The sequence below is a fragment of the Ceratotherium simum genome, chromosome 12 (assembly GCF_057802395.1).
Source record: "Ceratotherium simum simum isolate JZ-2026a chromosome 12, ASM5780239v1, whole genome shotgun sequence".
In the NCBI taxonomy this organism is placed as follows: Eukaryota; Metazoa; Chordata; class Mammalia; order Perissodactyla; family Rhinocerotidae; genus Ceratotherium; species Ceratotherium simum.
In genome coordinates, this window is record NC_141911.1 from 37380678 (window position 1) to 37403662 (window position 22985).

The following is a 22985-nucleotide window of genomic DNA, read 5'->3' on the forward strand; positions in this document are numbered from 1 at the left end:
TTTACAAATGCCCTGTTTTATTAGCTATTTGACCTACCTTTCTATATATTTCCAGTATTATCTTTCTCTAATCATCATCATCAAATACAAATCAGTATGTCTTCAGTTCATTTTGTTGTCTTCACTTGTTCTCTTCCCTTTTTTCTTTCCTTCTCTCTCATTCATTCATGAAATATGTATTGAGCAAAGATTGACACATGGCACTTGTCTATCATATTCTATTTGACGTTCATAAAGGTTAGTCAGACATGGATCCTGCCTTTAAGAAGCTTGTAGTTAGCCATCAGAATGGTGGAACGGAACTGAGCCTTTATTTTCTCTCTCTGCACACATAGAAATTATGTGTTAAAAAAAAAAAAGTCTTAAATATGTAGCCTAGTTCAAAAGAAAAAAAGAACGGGTACGTGAACAGGGAATTCACAGCCAGAGTGGTTTAACTTGGAGCTAAAGCTGCAGTTGGCCCACAGTCAATTGGATGTAGATAAACGCCTTAGGGGTGGGTATTAGAACACAAACAGGAACAGGAGACAAGAACTTAGAACTAGCGAGGTGGGGGCCTGAAATGGTGCCCCCTGCATAAAGCCAGGGCTCTGCAAAGGTTTCACTGTCTACTAAGAAGGACAGTAAAAGTCAATAAGCCAGCCAGGCCAGGGACATGGCAAGGAAGCTGAAAGAAATAAGAAACACAAGCCTGCACCACGTCAAGTGTGGAGCCTAAATTTAAACCACACTAGTCTCACAAAAAGCATTTAAGCTGAGAAATTAGCATGAAAACTGGTCCAGAACCAGTGAAATGCTTCCCCCACTGACAGTTATAAATGCTAAAACTTCCTGTGGAGTCCCATACACAAGACAGTGGCCCTGGGATTCACCCAGAAGACAATATATGCCAAAACAATACATGTTAGACATGCATATTAGCATCCCAAAACGTTGAATTAAAAAATCTGAAAGAAACTATAAAATGTGTTAAAAGTATTTGGAGATATAATAGGCAAAGATATAATTTAGAGAAAGGAGATTTAATAATAACCATGAAGTAAGAAGTATCTCATGGAAAATAGCAGAAATGTTTGAGAAAGAACTAATAGAGCATTTCTAGGCACCTAGACATGAAAAATATTGCCATTAAAATTTGGGCTGGCCTGGTGGCATAGCAGTTAAGTTCGAGGCTCTGTTTTGGCAGCCTGGGGTTCACAGTTTGGATTCTGGGCACGGACCTATGCACTGCTCGTCAAGCCATGCTGAGGTGGCATCACACGTACAGCAACTAGAAGGATGTACAACTATGACGTACAACTATCTACTGGGGCTTAGCGGAGAAAAAAGGAAAAAAGGAGGAAGATTGGCAACAGATGTTAGCTCAGGGCCAATCTTCCCCCCAAAAAAAAAAATCAGCAGGCGCAAACAGTAGTTCTAAATTCATGGATCCCTAATTTAAAAAAATGTAAACACTGTAGACATTAAACAGATGGGACACAGAAAAAAAAATTTAGTTAGAAAATAGATCTGAGAAAATCACCTAGAATGCAGTACAAAGAGATAAAAACAGAAAATATGAAAGGAGGTTAATGTGGAAGACACGATGAGAAGGTCCAACACACTTCTAACAGGAGTTCAAAGAGAAAAAAAATAGCAGGATTGGGGTAGGGGTGAAATTTGAAGAAACAATGGCTAAAAACATTTCAGAACTGAAGAAATACCTATATCGTCAAATCAAATAAGGACATAGAGTCCTCAGCAGGAGAAATAAAAATCAGTCTGCACCTAGGTACTTCATAATGAAACTGCAGACATCGAATAAATGGAGGGAATTTTTTTAAGCTACCAAAGAGAAAATGCAGGTTACCGATAAATGAATGATAATTAGGCTAACAAGAAATTTCCCCAAAGCAGCAATGAAGACCCAGGTGTAGTGGAATATGGTTTTCAAAGTACTAAGGAAATTACCTGTCAAGGTAGAAATCTGTAACTTTTTAAACTATCCTTCAAGAATGAAGGTGAAATAGAGACATTTTCAGACAAATTAAGACTGAAAGACTTGAACATTCGGTGACTGACTGCTGCTGAATTACAAAAAAATTTTCTTCAGTAGGTAGGAAATTGAACCCAGAAATATGAAGTGCAAAAAACAATGGTGATCAAAGAAACACAATGGTAACTCTAAACAGATGTGGAATGTGGATGTGTGAGCGAGACAGACTAATTTCAAGGGTGACTTGAAAACAAGATGAAATTTAAATACTAAAGAGTAGTATTTAAATTTCCCATGGAACATGGGAAGCAGTAAACCAAAGACAAAGCACTCTAGGTTTTTTCTCTCTCATGGAAAAGCTATTGATTAACTTTAGATTTTTAAGTATGCAAGTTCATAATTTAAGAATAATTATTTAAAGATTAACAATCTGAATCCAGTAGAGGAGCCAAGAAGGGGATTTTTAAAAAGCTGGATCGATCCAATAAAAGGAAGGAAAGTAGAAAGAAGGAACGGAGTGGAGAAAAGTTAAAATGTTAGAAAAATCCAAATATATCAGTAATTGTGATAAATGAAAACAGATGAAACTGAGCTGTTAAAATACAGAGACTTTCACATTTTTTTAATCTAGGTTTTTGCTGTTGATAAGAGACATGTGTGAAATATAATTATGTGGGAAGCTTGAAAATAAGGCATTAAAAAAAGGGCATACCAGGCAAATTCTAAAGAGACAGCAAAAGAAAGAAGGAGACAGGAAGGAAGGGAGGGAGGGTATAAGGAAGGAACAATATTAATATCAGACAAAATGTTTAAGGCAAAAAATATTATTAGGAATGAAGATAGTGTTAGTGACAGAAGGAAAAAAAGCTTATTATAAAATGGGTAAAGATATGAAGAGACAAATCAAAGAAGAAATCCAAATGGTCAGAAAACATTTGAAAAACTGTTCAGGCTACTGGTGATAATGGAAATGCAAATAAAAGCAAGAATGAGGCTACCCTTTCAACCCCATCAGATGGTAAGAAATTCTTAATTGGATAATGACAAGTACTAGTGGGGATGTGGAATGAAAGGACACTCTCATCTCCTACTGGTTGGAATGAAAGCAGCAGATGTGCACAAATCTATGACTCAGCAGTTCTATTTTCACTCTGTATCCTAGAGAAATGCACAAGGATGTTCCTTGGGCACCATTTGTAATAGCAATAAAGAGGAAGCAACCCAAGGGTCCATCAGTCGTGGAATGGATAAGTAAATTGCGATATACTCAAGCAAATGAAACTTGCAGCAGTGAAAATGAATTAACTTAGAGTTACCTGTATTAAAATGGATACATCTCAGAATTACAATGTTGAATGAAAATAAGTTGCAGAAGGATGTGCATATCTAATTTCAAATTTACATTCAACAAAGCAGTGCTGTGTGCTGTTTTTATAGACACATACGTGTGTGGTAAAACATACACATCTGAGAGGAAATGATAATCACCCAAAGTGGCTGCTTCCCTTCTGGAATGAGGAACATGAATGGGATCAAGGAGGAAGACAGAGTGGGCTTTAACTCTGCCATGTTTAATTTTTAAAGATCTGAAGCAAATATGGCAAAAATATTAGCATTTACTTACATTGTTAATTCTGGATGGTAGATCCATAGCCGCCTGCTATTATTCTGTGTGTGTGTTTGTGTTTTTAAAACATCCTTAATTAAAAAGAGCTTCCAGCTTATTATGGGAAAGGAAAGACATATAATAATAATGCAGAGCAAAATGTTCTGTGTTCCATTTTGGGTTCTTTACAAATGGCTTTCAGAGATGAAATGAGAGATTTCTGCCAATTAAACCCAAGAGTGCACCCTGGAAGAGGTATCACAGTGTTTCTTTCCTACGGATGCCCAGCTGCTTTCAGTCACTCATAGAAACATATCAGCCACCCTGACCTCTTTTTCTGTTTCTTTGGCCTTTCTCAAGTCCTTTCACATTTTTAATTAGTTGTTTCTTTTTTACTAATTACATTCTGGTCATCATAAAGCAGTAGTTACCTAGGATAAAATAAAAAGATTTATTACTTTGAGGAAAATCATCTAAAAAACTAAGTGATGCCTTGCTTTCTTATCATGGAAAGAGAAAATAACGACTTCTATTGTAATGTGGATTTTTATGGAAACGTTTGGATTTGGTGGAGGGAGAGGATTGGTTGGTTGAGTAGAAATGTGCACATATTGCACCAAACTCCCATATTGTTTTCACCCTTTATCGGAGAGATTCCATTTGAGGTTCTCACCTTTTAAAATTTTATCTAATTTCCCTTTTTAACTGCACTGCTGCAAATAGTTAACAAATATATTTCATGACCTCTGTATGGGGGATCCATGTGGAAATAAGACTGGTCATTGCTGTCCTATGTTCATAGCTTCTAGCACAGTCCTTCCAAAGAGTAGATAATTGTATGGTATCTCTGGCTGGTAGACTGTGGAACAGGATTTTGTGGGCTTCATCCCACATCACAGCGGCTTCTCTACTATAAGACACAGCACAGTCAGTCATTATTACTCTTGACGTAAAATGAAATAATGGTACACTTTGAGAAAGGCTGGTTTCAGTGCTTCTGACACATTCTTACAGGGTACTAGTAAATGGCATGGCAATGTGGGTCCAGAAGCAATTTTCCAATCACTGTGAAAGGCATCTAACTTGTCTTTATTTTTTTATTTTTTATAATTTTATTTATTTATTTATTTTCCCCCAAAGCCCCAGTAGATAGTTGTATGTCATAGTTGCACATCCTTCTAGTTGCTGTATGTGGGACGCAGCCTCAGCATGGCCGGAGAAGTGGGGCATCGGTGCACACCCAGGATCCGAACCCAGGCCGCCAGCAGCGGAGCGCAAGCACTTAACCACTAAGCCACGGGGCCGGCCCTAACTTGTCTTTAAAATACACAACTACTCCATGTTGAAGCCAAAAGGAAAACTCTTGACTCAGATCTCTTATTCAGTTGCCTTGGGCCGCCAGGCTGGGTTTGATAATAATTCTCAGACATTTTTTTCTTTTCCTTTGTAGAGAGAAGATGCATCAGTCTGCCATGTATGAGCTATGCCAGGGGATGCACCAGATCAGCCTTCAGTTCGTTCGACTGCAGCTCACCTTTGAAGAATACACCGTAATGAAAGTTTTGCTGCTGCTAAGCACAAGTAAATTGATGTCCACCCTGACAGGTTTTCTGCATTGTCAGATCATCTTCCCTTTAGGGGAGAGTAACCTATTTATAGTGTCAGGTAGTTGGTATAAAAAAAAATTTTTGAGGAGGTGGGAGAAGGGCTTTGGTCTTTAATGAACCAAGTTACTTGCAGAGCATGGAGCTTTGAGTATATGAAAGAGCATATCCCTCCATTCCTTCATCCATCCCACCACTAAATATTTATTAAGTGTCTGTAATGTGTATAGTAGGATTGGGCAGTTCAAGAGCTACGAGGGTGAATGAGACACAGTCTACCCTCAGGGAGTTTTACTGTAAGATAAATTCAAAGGTAATTTTAATACATCGTGGAAAGGGATTATCTACCATGATAGAGATAAAGAATGTCATGGTGGCTCAAAGAAGGGAAGAGCACGTTCAGTTCTAAGGCTCAGGGAGGGATTCGTGGTAAAGCTGAGTCTTGGTAAGCTTTGCAGGGGTTTTGGATTGAACATGAGGCGTGAGATGGCGCTCTTGTCAGGGAACTGTGTGAGTGAGTGTGGAAATGTGGGAAAGCTTAGCCAGGCAATAGCGCTCAGTTCTGGAGGGTTGTTTTGCCTGTTAATTTTTTAATTTTTATTTTACTTATGTATTCATTTAATTTTTCAAGGTTCATCGGGTTATATTGGGTTGGGGAGGAGAGGAGAATAAGGTTGGGATGTGGATTGGACCAGAATATTCAATGCCTGTTGAAGACATCTGGCCTTTATTAGGTGGGCAACACTGAAGTCTTTTGAGCAGTGAGGTGACATGATCAAAACTGTATTTTATGGCTTCATGAAGATGTATCTGGCAGTAGACTGGACTAAAGGGAAAAGGGTTGGGGAGAAGGAGAGAGGCAAAGACAGAATTTGACCTGACTGGAAGCACACGGCCTGCTGTAAGGCTGTTGAAATAATGGCCTGGATGATGATGGTTGGTGGTATGATAGACAGGAGCAAATGCATTCAGGAAACATGGCAGAGTTGGCCTTGGCAACTGACTAGAAGGGGAAATAAAAATGGTATGAATCAGAAGTGACACAGGTTTTAAGCACAGAGAAATAAATGACTAGGATGGTAGTGATACCATTAAGAGAAATATGTTTATGTTGGGACTTGGAGCAGATTTTGTGGAACATAATGAGTTCTATTGTGGGTGGGTTCATTTTCAGATGTATCTTAATAGAGAAGCCAAACAATGGGGAAAATTTGGAACTGGAACTCAGAAGATAGGTGTGAGTAAACTTGAAATTACACTTATAGAAAATTGTACTCTAAACTCAAACGGTGAGTGGGATTGCCATGGCACAGAAAGAATAGGAAAGATCCAGGTGAGCTACATGAAAGGAGCATGGCAGAGGTTGAAGGGGCAGAGACAGAACTGTCAGAGGTAGAGAAACTGGGAGAGTGTACAGTGATGGAAGCCAAGAGTTGGTTTCCCAGAGGGCCATAACTAACAGCATAGCTTCCCCAGAGAAAGTTGAGAAGGCTGAGAGAAGCCTACTGGAGTTGACCATTCGACCTCGGGCAGGTGCCAGATGGCCAGGGACTTGCAGATTGATGGGAAGCTGTTTTTAGGCTTCTGGCACCAAGTATGAGAGGAGAGAAGTTGATGGCACAAGGTGCCAGGAGAGACAAGAGAGGACAGGATTAGCCTTGGCAAGGATGTTGAGCACTCCTTCCTCAGACAACGGCACAGGCACTTTCGAACAGAGGGGAAAGAATTTGAGGAAGCTCACATCACATAAGGGTGAGACCAAGAGTGATGGCAGGGGACAGTAGGGAGAGGAAATCTCTGAGCCAAGTGCTGTGGCCACTGAGGAAACTGAGAAATGTTCTAGATACCAGCGATGCCAGGGCGAGTGGCACGGACTTCAAAGGAGGAGAGGTTGTTGAGTGACCATCTGAAAGCAGAAAAGAGCATCCAGTGCAAGGCCAGCCCTCCCCTTGGCCCGTGAATCAGGGGCTTGGAAGAAGAGGCAGTTTTCAGTAGAGTTATTTGGGAGAAAGTCGCATCACTAGCCAAGGTAATAAGGATAGGAGGGATAAGAAGCGATGTTATTTCCAGCAGAGAAGGGCCGGGTCTGAGGAAGAGTGAGCCTGACTCTGGAAGAGCAGGAAGAGGGGATGCGATGACGTCTGTGGCTGAGAATCGGTTGCACTTATGTTTAGCACCTCGCAGTTTACGAAGGGTTTTCCCTATATTATCTACTTTAATACTTCAAACAACCCTCCGAGATTGATAGCCCCAGTCTACAGTTAACAAAAAGGAGGCACACGAGTGTCACTTGTTCAGGATGCTCTATGAGGTAGGACTCAGCGTCCAGTGTTGTTCCCACTTGCCCCAGAGCAGGGAGCAAGTGGTGGACAGGAGGCTGGGGCACAGGACGACGGCCGGGAGAGGGGAGCGGTGAGCAGGCCAGTTCTAAACTCCAGCAGAGGGGGCAAACCGGCAGCCTGGTAGGGAGGTGGGGCCAGCACTACACAGCTGTGTTTTGTTTGGCCGGCACAGGTTTTTTTAGGTTGCTTTTGGCCCTTTGTCTTGTTTTATTTTCATTGAATTTGATGGCCCCAGGCAGGGCATGTTCTCTCCCATTTGCCACAGGCCCCACCATTCCTCACTAATTACTCTCAGCCCGTCTCCTGTAGCATTGTGTTTGCAACCACTCATCTGCAGGGTCAGTAGAACCAGGCGCTTTCTCCCTGCTCCACTCTTCCTCCAGGTTTCTGATGTTCCTCATTTACCCTTTCTGGAATGTAACTTTGGAAATATAATCTTTACATTCAGTGAGAGTGATTTTATTCCCCTTTCCAAGCTATGTCATTTACCATTACTCTTAGAAAAACGTAAAAAAAAATTATCAGATGGATGATAGAATTTAAATATTTTTTCTAAAAATGCACGTATACTAATTCTTTATAAATTTTGACTCCTCAATCTTAGTGTCTTATCCCTTTACATCCATTTAATCAGTCACCCTATAATCAATTCTGATATCATTTTGAAGCTACCCGAATTAATTTATTAGCTTCCAAGTAGCTCAGTACTTTCAATTCTTATTTTTGTAGATGCAGGAAAAGCAAAATAAAAAAAAAAATTCTTTACTTATGAAAACATAAGAATTTTATGAATCATAGAAACTGCAGGCATTAGTAAGCTTATTTTACTAGTCTATGATAGAATGCATGAAAATTTTTCTTCCTGTTGCACACCTGATGCCCAGTGTATCAAGAAGGTTTTTTAGCAATGACATCAAGAGAGTCTCATGTTCTTTATGCTTACAGAGGAAAGCAGACAAACTTTCACCCCAGTCATCTCTTTGCTCTTCTCCCACAGATTTTGGTTGATTTCCAGCAGCCCTGCTGCATTTAATAAGTAAATTCAGAAAATGTGAGCAGACCTCCAAACTTTGAGGTTTTACTTAAGTTCTTTTTATTTGTGGGTTTGTTTCAACTTCGAAAAATCTGGCTGGGAAAATGCTACACTACATTTGAGTTACAGCAGTAAAATATAAGTAATATTTGACACAAGTTCATAATCTTGAGAATTTTTGATAACATAACTATCAGAAATATGAAGGCCTTTGGTTAATCTTAGAAGATGTACCAAATAGTATTGAAATATGGTAGTGAAATGTATTCACTCAATTCTAATTTTAGGTAATTTTTTAATGTATAGGTTGACATCCTTAAGTATCTATATTGAAAAACTAAAGGTTTACGCCATAAAATTTTGTAACTTAGAAAAATAAATGTTAATCTGTGAGTGGGCAGTGTAGGCTGTTATTTGCAAACTTTCGGTTTCCTTTAGAAAGTTTTAGGTTAACATTAAAATTTTGGTAGAAAGTGGATCTGTGGTTTAACTGTTAATGTCCCAGTTATTACCGTCCTTCTATATGTTTTTTATACTTTTAAAACAAGAGTTTAATTTTAAAGAAAAAACACTACGTGTTACATAATGGATGGCATTTAACTCTGAATGTGAATGTCAAATATTTGAAACCACAACTAATATTATGGCAGCCTCAGTTATTTGTGCAGTTGCTCTTAGGGATTTATTTTTTCCCCACAAAAATAGACTTAGATAAACAAAAAATCAAAAGCCTCAACGATTAAACTCAAGGAGATGATTATTAACATAATATGTGAAGTTAATTTGCAAGATAATTCATATTTTATACAGGACAACAGGGTTTATTTAGAAACAGTGGTATTCCTGACTTCTAACATAATACTCACAAATGTACTTTGCCATTCTAAAGTGCTGATGACCCAAGTAAATTATTATTTATACCAGTTATGATAAATTAGCAAATATGATGTGCAATTAAGAAGTGAAAGTAGCGGCTGGCCAGGTGGCGCAAGTGGTTAAGTGCGCATGCTCCGCTGCGGCAGCCCAGGAGGATTCACCGGTTCGGATCCCGGGCATGCACCAACGCACCGCTTGTCAAGCCATGCTGTGGTGGTATCCCATATAAAATAGAGGAAGATGGGCATGGATGTTAGCTCAGGGCCAGTCTTCCTCAGGAAAAAGAGGAGGATTGGCAGATGTGAGTCAGGGCCGATCTTCCTCACCAAAAAAAAAAAAAAAGTGAAAGTAAAAGCAGTGTTCTAAGTGATTTTATTTTTCAAAGTTAAAGCGTAAACATAACTATATATTGCCTGTAGTGAAAAAAGCAAACATATAAGTGAATTTTCAAAGGGGATACCTTTAGCTTATGCTCTGCCCTACATCTCCTTTCGGAACACAGCCACAGACACCCTTTCTCCATAAAGTGCATTCACCTGTGTTCTGGGGATGAGCGTCTTCTTTCAGCAGGGCACAGGAGCACTTGATATGCTTCCAAGTCCTGAATCCCCAAGTATTTTTTTAAGTGAGATTTTTTCATTTGATTATAAAAGCTAGCCACTACCAAAAAGGAAAGAAGAAAACATAATCTTTAATTTTCTACCTTATCAAAGATAAAAATGAACATGGTTTATTCTCTTTGAAAGTTGTAGCTTTTGCCTTGCATGCAGAGCCACTGTTGTTACCCCATGGCAAACACAAAGCAGTGCTCAGACCCACAGTCAGGTGGTCTGAGAGGTCATGTGACAGTGCCTCAGTGGTCATGTGATCCTGGAGCGAGGAGGATGGAAAGTGCTTCTTTGCGTGCATAGCCTCCCCTTGGTAGATGGCCAGTTTCCCTAAGTGTCTTTGATATTTGAACTTGACTATGAAGATGTTGCTTTCTAATTCTAGCTCCAGCTTAAATTGTCTGTGGCTCTTGCAGTTGTCCTGGAAAATCAAAGTATGTTTTCCCACTTCTAAGGTATTGGCAAGTTAGGATTCATAAAACGCTTTGATGACAGGCCATGAGACAATGTAGCATTGTGGTTAAGAGGCAGTCTTTGGAAGCAGACAGACCTAGGTTTTATACCCCTTCTCTGCCATTTATTTATTGTGTCTTTGGGCAAATGTTTAAACTCCAGTCTTCATTTTCTTCGTCTGTAAAATGAGAATAATATAATGGTTATGTCATAAGATCGATATCAAGATTAAGCAAGCTGATATACACAGTGTATTATCATATAAACCCAATAAATAGCAGTTATTATTCTTTTGTATGTGTACAAGTGTTTACCAATAGGTAACTGCCATGTTTATTCATAAATGCAATAATTGAGATCCGGTATCTATCTAAAAGTGTGAGCCCAATGACCTCCAAGTCTTCTAGGCAATTTAACTACTAAGAGGCTAATGCTGTTTTCCGTCTGGGAATTTACATGTGTGTATTCCTTAAACACAGTTCCAAAGGATGGCCTCAAATGCCAGGCTGCATTTGAAGAAATGAGGACAAATTATATCAAAGAACTAAGGAAGATGGTAACTAAGTGTCCCAACAATTCTGGGCAGAGCTGGCAGAGGTTCTACCAACTGACCAAGCTTCTGGACTCCATGCATGACGTAAGTAGAGCCCTTTGGTGCCTGTTAAGTGAAAGATCAACAACCACGCACTCTTGACCAAATGAAACCATAGAGCTATGAAAGAGTTCTCAGGGCTTTGGGAAGAATAAGGGTAAATTATCCAGTGGGAGGCAACAAGAGTTGAGAACTGATTAGGAAGGAAAATTTTCTTCAGATAAGCTTTGAAACAAACCTCATTTAAAACAAAGGGTGCGGCTCTTTTCATTCCTGAGCAGCATAAGAGAAATGTGCACCATAATGGGAAAACTCCTGTGTCCTGGGCCGAGGAAGGCCCTCATATTTGCTGCAGGTGTCAGATCAAGTTTCACATTTCTGCTTGCAATTTAGAAAATGTCTGGTTAATAAAAATGTTTGCTTTAACATTGAATAAATAGCGTCCATCTTCTACAACTGTTAATCTAATAACCCAGTCTTTCAAAAACATTATTAGTGGTCCAGCTCCAGCTTGGATCATCATCTCAATCTTTGCCAAATTTTGAATCCTATATTCACTGTTCTTCATAGGAGTCACCTTTCTTGTCTTATGTAAATATAGAAAGTAAACTCTGAGCTTGTTTCTAATTTAATCAATTGTAGATGTAGTTGAGGTGTTTGTTAGAAGTTTCTACAAAATATCGATTTGGATAACAGGCTTTGTTATGTCATTTAAAATATGCTTCTCATTTCACTTTGCAAGCAGTTTCTCCAGTTCTGGCTCAAAAAAAGTTATATGCAGTCATGCTAATTTAGTTTTTAATATTTGTGAGGTTTTCGTACTTTCTTTTGGAAAATTTATTGCCCAAGTTCAGCTCATGTGATTTGTATAAGAAACTCTTTTTCAGATTTTTCTCTATTGTTAAGAAAAATGTTGACAGCCTCCATGACCAATATTATAATAGTATTCCTATTGAAATAATGGTTCATACTTTAACAATTTGTCTATGCCAGTGGAATAGTATCTCTCTGTGGGTTGATTGATAAAAGTGTCACTTTCTAGTGTTTTACACTGAAGACCCAGTGCTGTCATGTTGACCTTTGCTTTCTCTGAACTTTTCATATGATAGGAGTCAAATCCCCACAAGGTGAATTCAGTGATAGATAGTTTTGCTGATTATCAGTGGCCTAAAGAGCGTGGTTTAATGGAAAATCTTAGGAATAGGAGATGATGACAAGACTTTGGAGAACACAGCAAATGTCTTCACAACTCTCACAAAACGAAGTGAAAGAAGCTAGAGCATGGAACATGGATCATCTACATGAGAGCAAGGAGCACAGTTACTTTCTTTTGTTGGTTTTCTTGAAAGTCCTTAGTAGAACTCAGAATAGGGTTTTGTGGTTCTTTCTTGATGAATTCTATTTGTTCAAATGTATCGGCAGGCACAAGTACATATCAAAATGAGTATGTAATTGTCATCACAACACACCATAATAGACGATACATTTTGAAGCAATTTTCTTGTAATGAGACTGACCACAGAAGTTAAAACTTGTTTTTCCACGATCTTTCAGAATCTTTGAGCCTTAAGCAAAGTTGCCCAGTGGAAACACTCAGAGGCGACACCAGTGGTCGATGTGTCAGACTGTCCTCTGCCAGCTTGTTGGTAGTGCCAGCTCAGTGTTTGGCACAAGATAGGAACTCAGTGAACAGTTGCCAAGTGGCTACATCATAAATGATGATTTTCTGCAAAATCCCCCAAGGCAAATAAGTGTCTTTTTAGTTTTTTTTTAATCAAGGTATAATTGATACACAATAAACGGAATATGCTTAAAGTGTACCATTTGGGAAGTTTGACACATGTACACACCCATGAATCTATCATCACAAGCAAGACAACAAACATATCCATGACCCCAAAAGTTTCCTAGTGTCCCTTTTTAAACTTCCTGCTACCTCCTGCTCTCCAGTTGCATTCTATTTTGCTTTCTGGCAATACAGTCATGCATCACTTAACAATGGGGCTGCGTTCTGAGAAATGCGTTGTTAGGCGATTTTGTCATTATGTGAACATCATAGAGTGTACCTACACAAACCTAGATGGTATAGCCTACCACACACCTGGGCTATATGGTACTAATCTTATGGGACCACCATCGTATGTGCAGTCCATCATAACATTGTTATGCAGCACATGACTGTATTGATTAGTTTATATATTCTAGTGTTTCAGATAAATAGAATCACATGGTATGGTCTTTTTTTTCTGGCTTCCTTCCCTTAACATAATTATTTTGAGATTCATCCATTCTGTTGCATATATCGATAGTTCATTCCTACTTATTGCTGAGTAGCATCCCATCATATGGATATTCCACAAATTGGTAGTCCAGTCACCTATTGATGGATATTTGGGTTGTTTCCAGATTTGGGACTATTACAGATAAAGCTTCACTGAACATTCGTGTACAGATCTTTGATGGACATTGCTTTCTTTTTCTTGAGTGAATAGCTAGTAGTGGAATGCCTGGGTCATATGGTAGGTGTATTTTCATTTTTTATGGAATTGCCAAACAGTTTTCCAAAGTGGCTGTACAATTGTACATTCCCTTGAGAGGTGTGTGTGAGTTCAGATTGCTCCACATCCTTGCTAACTCTTGGTATGACTATTTTTTTTAGTTTTAGCCATTCTAATAGCTGTGTGGTGGTGTCTCACTATGGTTTTAATTCGTATTTCCCTACTGATTAATGATCTTTTCATATGCTTATTTACCATCTTTATGTCTTCTTTGGTAAAATGTCTGTTAACTCTCTTGTTAATTTTTTTTTTTATTTGCTGACGGAGATTCGTGGTGAGCTAACATCTGTGCCAATCTTTCTCTATCTTGTATATGGGTCGCTGCCACAGCGTGGCCGCCAATGAGTGGTATAGGTCCACGCCCAGGAACCAAGCCTGCGCTGCAGAAGCAGAACATGCCAAACTTAACCAGTAGACCACGGGGCTGGCCCCTTTTGTTCATTTTTTTAAATTGGATTGTTTGTTTTTAATTGGAGTGTTTAAATTGGATTGTTGAGTTTTAAGAGCTTTTTATATATTCTAGATACAGTTCCTTTATCAGATACATAAGTTGCAGTTTTCTTCTAGTCTGTGACTTGTCTTTTTATTCTCTTAACAATGTCTTTTGAAGAGCAGGAGTTTTCAATTTTGAAAGTCCAATTGGTTATTTTTTCTTTTATGAATCACGTTTTTGGTGTTGTATCTAAGAAATCCTCGTCCAAACTGATGTCACAAAGCTTTTCTGCTGCATTTTCTTCTAGAGATCACTTTCCTTCACTGACTGATATGTAGTGTCTCAAAGACCATTTTTTTCGTGTATTTTTTTTTCTGAGCATTTTTGGTTGTTTCTGATGGAAAGGTGAATCCAATCCATCTTACTCCACTTTGGTTGGAAGGAGAATATTCTTTCGGGAGTCATTGGAATTATTTTAATTCTCAAACCTTTATTTTAAATTATCAAAAATTTTCGATCTTAGAAGTTGCCTAACAAAAGCATCTTTAATGCTCTATTTGTATTCCTATTCCAGACAGAACATTGAAAATGCATTGTAAGTCTAGAGGGACTTTCTAACATTCACGCTTACTCAGACTTGAGACTGCCTACAGCTTTTTCATTAGAGTAAATTAGTGAATCGGCATTTGTGGAATTTTCTTCCAGGGTACAAAGAGCTACATGACAACTGGCTCTGTACTCAGAGCCTAGTTCTGGTCAGTTGGTGGAAAGAAAGCATTTGTTCCTAAGGATCACACAAATAAGAACCCTATGAATGTAAATCAAAGTTCTGCTTAAACAGCATGCATAGTATGCCACCCTTCAGAACACATGTGCACAGCCCTTGGGACACACGTGCATAGCTCTCAGGACACATGGATTTCTTCCACATGGTGTGCACGTGTTGGCAGAACAGTGCCAAGGTGAGTGAAAGGAACGTTCTCTGAAAGGACAGGTTGACAGTTAACAAGTATTTGAGTGGGTCAGCAACTTTCACGAATCATAAGCCCTCTGAACATCAATCTTTCCCCAAAAAATGTTTCCAAGAAAGCAGCTGTGGGAAGGCTCCTGGGAATAGATGTATTTTGGCATTGTAAATGTTTGGGTGTTATATGTAAAGCTTAGAGATTCCTTATTCTTCTAGAGAGAATTGACAATTAATAGTCATTTTCCAGCTATTGCTAGGAGTGGCAGTTAATTTCCTATCGGTGTAAGAAGCACATTTCTAATGAATTTGTTGGTAACTTCTATTCATTCGTGGAGATCAAGGACTATTTATGTCATGATCAGTGTGTAGAACAGTTAGTAAATGTTAAATTATGATATTAATAGTATTTCTTAGAGGCAAAAATTACCCTTTCTCTATTGAATAATTTTATGGTCATATCATTGTGTCAACTTTATTTCAGTAAACACACTAGCAGAAATGTGCCTCATGCCTAGCAAAATTGATAAGGCTACAGAGGATACAAAATAAATGTATGACACCAACCCAACTCTCAGATAGCTTAGATTCTAGAGAGGCAGCTGGAGCATGATGCAAGGCAGGAGGTAAACAGGTGCCGAAATCGGTCGCCTGGGCAGTGGGACCTTTGAGAGCACGTGTGTTGATGAGCCCCTACCATGTTCTAGGACCAGAGGTGCAAGTGTGAACAGAATGCCTCTCCTTAGGAACGCTGCTTGTCTGATGGAGGAAGATGTTCATATCATTCAACAAATACTTTGGTGTCTGAAAGTGCCAGGCAGTGTACTTGGGGGAAGAGACCCAACGCTAGGCCTCCAGGAGGGTTCCGCCTGCTCCGGCCAACCAGCGAGCACTGTACAGGGCAGCACGCCAAGAGCTCTGACGAGGTGAGCACACCACGAGTGGTGGGCTCCCTGATGTTTATTCTGAGTTGATGGAAGGCCTTGTCGAGAAGGTCTTGGAGCCAGCTGTGCTGGGCAGGGGTCATGGAAGGCTTCCAAGGGGGTGTCAGAGAATCTTTATGTCATGGAATACCAGACACAGACCAGAGAGTGATTTCTCAAGGTCAGTAGGTGGCTAGTGGCAACTGGACTCCTCTTCACTCACTGTCTAGTGCTCCTGGCACCACCCTCATGAGGAAGGAGAGCTTCAGGCTGATAGCAGCTGCTCGGTTTTAGGCTGGGCTACATCTTTGGAGATCAGAAAACTAGCACCGAGGAACATTACAAACAGCTGCCCTGTCCTCCAGCTCTCCACACTCATTTGGATCTTCTCTGGCATCTTCTGGAATGCATTGTTTTTGTGAGGCACCGGGTGGCATCTTAAAGGCAGTGAAGCTGGTGTTGTATTAAAACGTCATGCATGTTTAGCAGTTCTCAAAACAAAATGTTAGGTCTGTCTCAACATAAGCTGAGCGGCTTCGGTGTGTGGGCTTGTCTCTGTGTATGATCATTAAACCCGGCTAAGAACCTTCCGGTTGCCTGGGCGGGCACCGGTGTGTCACTCAGACGCTGTTCTCTGCATGACCACAGGAAACACTGTGAGGGTCATGTTGCTGAATAATTGCTTTCTGTGGTTCCAGAGGGAATGCCCAACACTGAAGTGACTCTTTTCTAGCCAGGCTCTTGGAGCCAAGGTTTCCCTTCTGTGAGGGGGGAGAGGCGGGTGGGGTGAGAGCAGAACATCTGGTGATACAGTAAATGCTACACGTGCACGCTGGGGAGACTTCATTCTTTATGTGAAGAGGGTGTCACGTCTCCGTGACACAATCACCAGCAAAAGAGATATAGCTGCAAGCAGCCGAGATGATTAACAAATTATTTTGAGATTCCCGTTGCTCATTTAATGAGTGGGTGCTTTTGCATCAGGCTGTGGTGGTGGTAATTTCCATTGTGATCACACATAGGTGGTTTCGAGATGGATGCACACCTATTTTAAGTGTGTCTTACTGCTTATTGGGGAATGCCAGCCACAAGCTGGGCTCGGTCCACCCTTTGAGCAGCCTGTTCACTTTCACATTTGATTCTGTTTTTATATCTTTCCAGTCAATTTCTCCCCAGGAAAAGTTCTGAGGCCAAAATAGGAGCCCACCTCAGAAATAGGACCCCAGGGGACAGCAGAAAGAGCGTGGCCTGTGGTGCTGTCACCACCGTTTCTCTCATTAAACTTAGGCACTTTACTGAAATTTTTGGGCCCTCAGTTTCTTCAGCTGTAAAATGGGAATAATACCCATCTTATAGGGAATTTTCAGAAGTGAATGAAATAACAGGGATGGAGGCATCCGCCACATAACAGGCACCAAACAGATGTTCACCCCATCGCTTCACCTTTTCTCAGACTATGTTTGAGTTTCCTCAGAACCGTGTCTCTGCACCACCAAAAAGCATCCTTCAGGCAGTTGTAATTTACTTTTAAGCGCAGAGACACCCAAACAGGCACATAGCATGTGCCTTCAAGGAGCTGACAGGCTAAGGTGGGCAAGGTCAAGCTGGGAAGGAGGCAGGAAGGACCATTCCACAGTGTAGGGCGGGAAGCAGGTAAGTTATATGACAGCAAGGCACTTAGGGTTAATTCAGTACAGAAGCATTTCCACGGTCCTGCAGGTCCCAGTACACACCAGTCAGCTTTCTGGGGGTCCTGCTAGACGTTTACCAGGGGAGACTAGTATTGGTGAAAACATATTGGGGTGTGCTTCAGCCGCTTTCTAATTCGCTGAAGGGATTGAAGGTGTTCGATGATGGAGGTGATGGGGGATTGCTGTGGGGTGACCATCAGGAAGGATTGATGTTGGTGAACTGAACACCCTTGCCCAGGGTGTTCTCAGAACACTGCCAATAATTAATAAAGGCTGGCCATGCTGCTGCGGTGTGTGGAGAGAAATTTCCCTGTCTTCTCGTTGCTCAGGTGACAATAAAATGAGATTATTTGATTCTATATCTGTAATAAAATACCCAGTGCTGGCTGTGCCACACGTGTGTGTGCGTGTGTGTGTAAGAGAGATCAAGATGCAAAGCCACGTTCTCTCTATCTCACCGAGCGAAACAACTATTTAATATAATTGTTAGCAGTATTATACTGCCTTCTTCTTTGACAAGATCGTGACTAAGAAGGATTCTAAATAAAGGAAGAGTTGTTTATTCCAGAGTCAGCTAAGTGAGCAGAGCCTTATCTTCCAGGGCACCGGGGGAGGCAAAGACCCACTCCTCCTGAAAAAGAAGTGAAGATTCCAAATTAAAGGAATAATGGACATGGCAGATCTGATTCTTTGTCTAGTTGGTGAAACCAGTGGAGCAGTTATTAACAGTTTACAGCGTCTCTTTCTGCATCTCTATATTAGATAGGGACTGCCATTTGCCTTACAAATTTCTCATTTCAGGGGTATAGTGCAGTTCAGAATACATTGCCCTGGGTGAATTGTGCCAATGAGTGCTTATTTTCATTTAAAACATTTTTATGTTTGTATAATTGAAAAAAATGCATCAAATATATTTAAAAATAAGAATGGGGGAAATGGAAAAAATAAGTAAGAGTGTTCTTTTATTTCAATATCATGGATAAATAGAGAATTGATGACTTTGGTGTGATGTGGAAAGGTCTGGGAGGCTCAAGGATTGGTGTGTTTGATATGCTGGTGGCAGGGGCCGCAAAGCCCAGTTGGGAGACGTAACTCCCCATAGATTTGAGGGTGTCTTTACCTGCTGTTGCTTCTTTGTTCCCAACATTAATGGTTTAAGGGCAGCGTTGGTCAGTGGTTGTGATTGTGTCTCTTCAAGCTCCCCTAGGGCTTGTAATCTGTTCGTATTGTGAGAGGCAGCAGAACGGCTGAATTACTGTCTTCCTAATCCTGTTGAACAGAGGATCTGAATAACCAGGACACTACATAAGAAAAGTTATTTTTTTCAGTGCACAGTTGTTTTATACTCTGTGGAATGAGCCATCTGTATCTCAGTTGTCCCTTCTAAACAGTCTCCATGGGGGTGTGCAAAGAAAGCACTGCTAAGGGGCTCTGCTGCTGAGAGTGAGCGTGATGCTTCTGGAACATGAGCCCCTGGCAGAGCAGGTACACATACGGCAGCCTCTGCGCATATGCTGGGCCAGGCATGGTGCTGGTGCTAAGGATACCACAGCAGCAAAGGAGGCTTGGTCCCTGTGCAGTGGAGGAATATAGACAAGTAACCTGAGCATTAAAGTGCAGTGTGATAGGTGCTCCATATGGACTGAAGGACCATAGGCGGAGTGTCTGGAAGGGTAAGTGGCAGGGTGCAGGTGGGCCGTGGCATGAGGTGAGGGAAATGATTGCTAAGCCAAGCCCCAAAGGCAAAGGAGGAGTTGGCCAGACAGAGGGAAGCTACTCCACGCCAAAAGAGTTCATATCCCAAGGGAGAGAATGCATGGTGATTTTGAGAAAGGGAGAACTTCATTGTATCCAAGAGCATCAGAGAGAAACAGAAATGAGGAGGGAGACGATGAAGGCGTCTGTAAACCACGTTAAGGAAGCTGTTGAGGGATTTTGAGCACATGTGTAGAGAATCTAGAGCTGCTCCATCCAGTGCAATAACCACTAGCCACGTGTGGCTATTTACATGTAAATTAATTAAAATTAAGTAAAATTTGAAATTGAGTTGCCCAATCACACTGGCCACATTTCACGTGCACAGTAGCCACATGTGGCTAGCTGTCACCATTTGGGACAGTGCAGAAAGTCGTAGTGGACGATGCTGACCGAGAGAATCTCTTAGAGGAGGAGCGAGAGGAACAAAAGGCCAGGTAGGATGCTGGTGCAGTGGTCCAGGTAAGAAGGGGGTGGGGGCGGGAGGGCCGGGGAGATATTCAGGTGGTGGAATGGATGGCGCTTGGTGTGGGAGCCAGGAGGAGGAGGCTGAGAAAAGAGGGAACAGGTCTAAATGACCCCCAGGATTTGGATGGAGATAGCTGGGCGGGGCAGAGGGCACACCAGCACTAAGAGGACACGGGAGGAGCTTTGTGAAGGGCGATGATGCGTGTTTTTGGATGTACTGATTTGAGGTGCCCTTAGGACATCCCAGGGGAAGTGTCAGGAGAGCACTGGGCTCTGTGGAGGTAATCATGAGGAAAGCAAAGTACTGATGTAGACTCAGGAAGTGGCAGCTCGTGGTGCTCACTGAAGCCTGGGGGTAGATGGAGCTGCTCAGGCATTGGTGTGGCAAGAGGAGGGCCTAGAACTGAACCCCAGGGGAAAAGATCACCAACAGACCAAAACCAGGAAGGCACCTGCAGAGAGTCTGCAAAGGAGTGGCTGCTGAGGCAAGATAAGGAGGCAAAGATAGGGACATAGGGGACCAGCCGGAAAAGACTGTGTCTCCCACGGTGCAAATGAGGGGTCACAGGGGCAGAAGCTCTGGAAAGGTTAGTAAACAATCTGAAAACTCTTCAGTAGCCATAGCAACAAGGAGGTTATTATGAAGAATAGCTGATTGATTCAAGTTGTGTTAATGCTCGCTCGGTTTCCAGTAACTCGATCAAAAGCCACAAAGCAAACAGGGAGGAGAGTTAACTGAAAAAAAAGTAAAGCTTCTTAGTAAAATTGCTTTAATAAATAGAAAAGAAGTGTGCATCTTTCTGTTATGTGAGGGAATGTATGTAAATGAGCATTTTGAATGTGGATGCAAGTCTTTGTGTTTCTAAGTTTAAGTAGAGCTAAGAAATCACAGTAGCTTAGCAAACTCTCTCTGTGTAAATAACCCCAAAAGAAACTGTATTACAGACCTTGACCCATGTATGAGTAATTTAGAATTAGTAAAAGCTTTGTTATGTACTAGATACATATACAGATATAGATATGAGTGTGTATGTATATCACACATAAAGAGAATTTGGCATCGAAGGCCACCGTGATGCTTCAGAGCTGATCTTGAGTTTCAAGTCATGATTCTATCAGTAATATTGGTTCTGAGTCCTTTCTCACCAATCTGGAAGATTATACTTTACTTATACCTTAATTATAATGACAGTTAATTTCTACTTGCAGCCACAGAACTTCATCCTTTGGTCTTGTGTGGTTGGTCATGATTTTTGTGGCTGATAATGCAAAATCTGGGTTATTTCCTTACCTCTTTGGAAAAGGTTGATTTAAAACATTTGTTTAGACTATTTAAGACAGTGCTGGGGCCGGCCCCGTGGTGCAGCGGTTAAGTGTGCGCGCTCCGCTGCTGGCAGCCCAGGTTTGGATCCGGGGTGCGCACAGACACACCACTTGTCACGCCATGCTGTGGCGGTGTCCCATATAAAGTGGAGGAAGATGGGCATGGATGTTAGCCCAGGGCTGGTCTTCCTCAGCAAAAAAAAGAGGAGGATTGGCATGGATGTTAGCTCAGGGCTGATCTTCCTCACACACACACAAAAAAAGACAGCGCTTACCAACTGATGGCCAGGCATCTAAGATGCAGTTGTATTAGATTTTAGAGAAGTGAAGAAAAAAACTTCAATATAGGCGTTTGTAATTTTTTTTTAATTGTGGTAAAATACACAAATATAAAATTTATTACTTTAACCATTTTTAACTGTACCGTTCAGTAGTATTAAGTACATTCACAGTGTTGTACAGCCAGTCTCCAGAACTCTTCATCTTGCAAAACTGAAACTCTATACCTGTTCAACAACTCCTCATTTCCCCTCCTCCAAGCCGTTGGAACCACCGTTCTACTTTCTGTCTCTGAATTTGACTACTCTAGGTACCTCATATATGTGGACTCATACAGTGCTTGTCTTTTTAAGACTGACTGATTTCACTTAGCCTAATGTCCTCAAGGTTGAACCATGTTGTAGCATGTGTCAAAATTTTGTTCTATTTTAAGGCTGAATAATATTCCATTGTATGTATATACCGCATTTTGTTTATCCATTTATCTGTGAATGGATGTTTGAGTTGCTTCTACGTCTTGGCTGTTGTGAATAATGCTGCTGTGAACATGGGTGTGCAGATATCTCTTTGAGACCCTGCTTTCAGTTCTTTTGGTATATTCCTAGAAGTGAAATTGCTGGATCTTGTGATAATTCTGTTTAATTTTTTGAGGAATCACCAAACTGTTTTACACAATTTTTTACATTACCACCCACAGGGCAAAGGGTTCCAGTTTCTCAAAATCCTCACCAACACTTGGTTATTTGCTGGGTTTTTTATAGTGGTCATCCTAATGGGTGTTAAGATGGTATCTCACTGTGGCTTTGATTTACATATCCCTTATGATAGTGATGCCAGCCCTGGTGGTCTGGTGGTTAAGATTTGGCACTGTCACCTCTGCAGCCTAGATTTGTTTCCCGGTCAGGGTACTACACTACCCATCTGTAAGTTGTCATACTGTGGCAGCTGCGTGTTGCTGTGATGCTGAGAGCTATGCCACCTGTATTTCACATACCAACAGTGTCACCCATGGTGGTGGACAGGTTTCAGCAGAGCTTCCAGATTAAGACAGATGAGGAGGAAGGACCTGGCCTACCACTTTCTAAAAAATTGACCATGAAAACCCTATGAATAGCAGCAGAGCATTGGCTGATATAGCACCAGCTATAGGTGAGGGGTGAGGGGATGGCGCAAAAAGACCAGGCAGGGTTTCACTCTACTGTACACAGAGTCGCTAGGAGTCGGAATTGGCTGGACAGCACTAACAATAACAAGTAGTGATACTGAGCATCTTTTCATGTGTTTATTGGCCATAGATATGTCTTCTTTAGAGAATTTTCTATTCAAGTCCTTTGCCCATTTTTTAATTGGTTGTTTTGTTGTTGTTGACTTATAGGAGTTCTTTATATATTCAGGCTATTAACCCATTATCAGATATATGATTTACAAATATTTTCTCTCATTCCATTGGTTTTGTTTGTTTTGGTGTCAAAGTCTTTCACTTATGAACTTATGATGATAAC

General features: G+C 40.9%; 1 protein-coding gene across 1 annotated transcript in view; it reads left to right on the forward strand.

The window, feature by feature from the left end:
* NR3C2 (nuclear receptor subfamily 3 group C member 2) overlaps positions 1-22985 on the forward strand; it is a 324642-nt gene that overhangs the window by 280342 nt on the left and 21315 nt on the right. Inside the window, exons 7-8 of the mRNA XM_004420901.2 lie at positions 5032-5162; positions 10977-11134. Of these exons, the coding sequence (XP_004420958.1) occupies positions 5032-5162; positions 10977-11134 (289 nt within the window). The remainder of the gene's footprint in view (positions 1-5031; positions 5163-10976; positions 11135-22985) is intronic.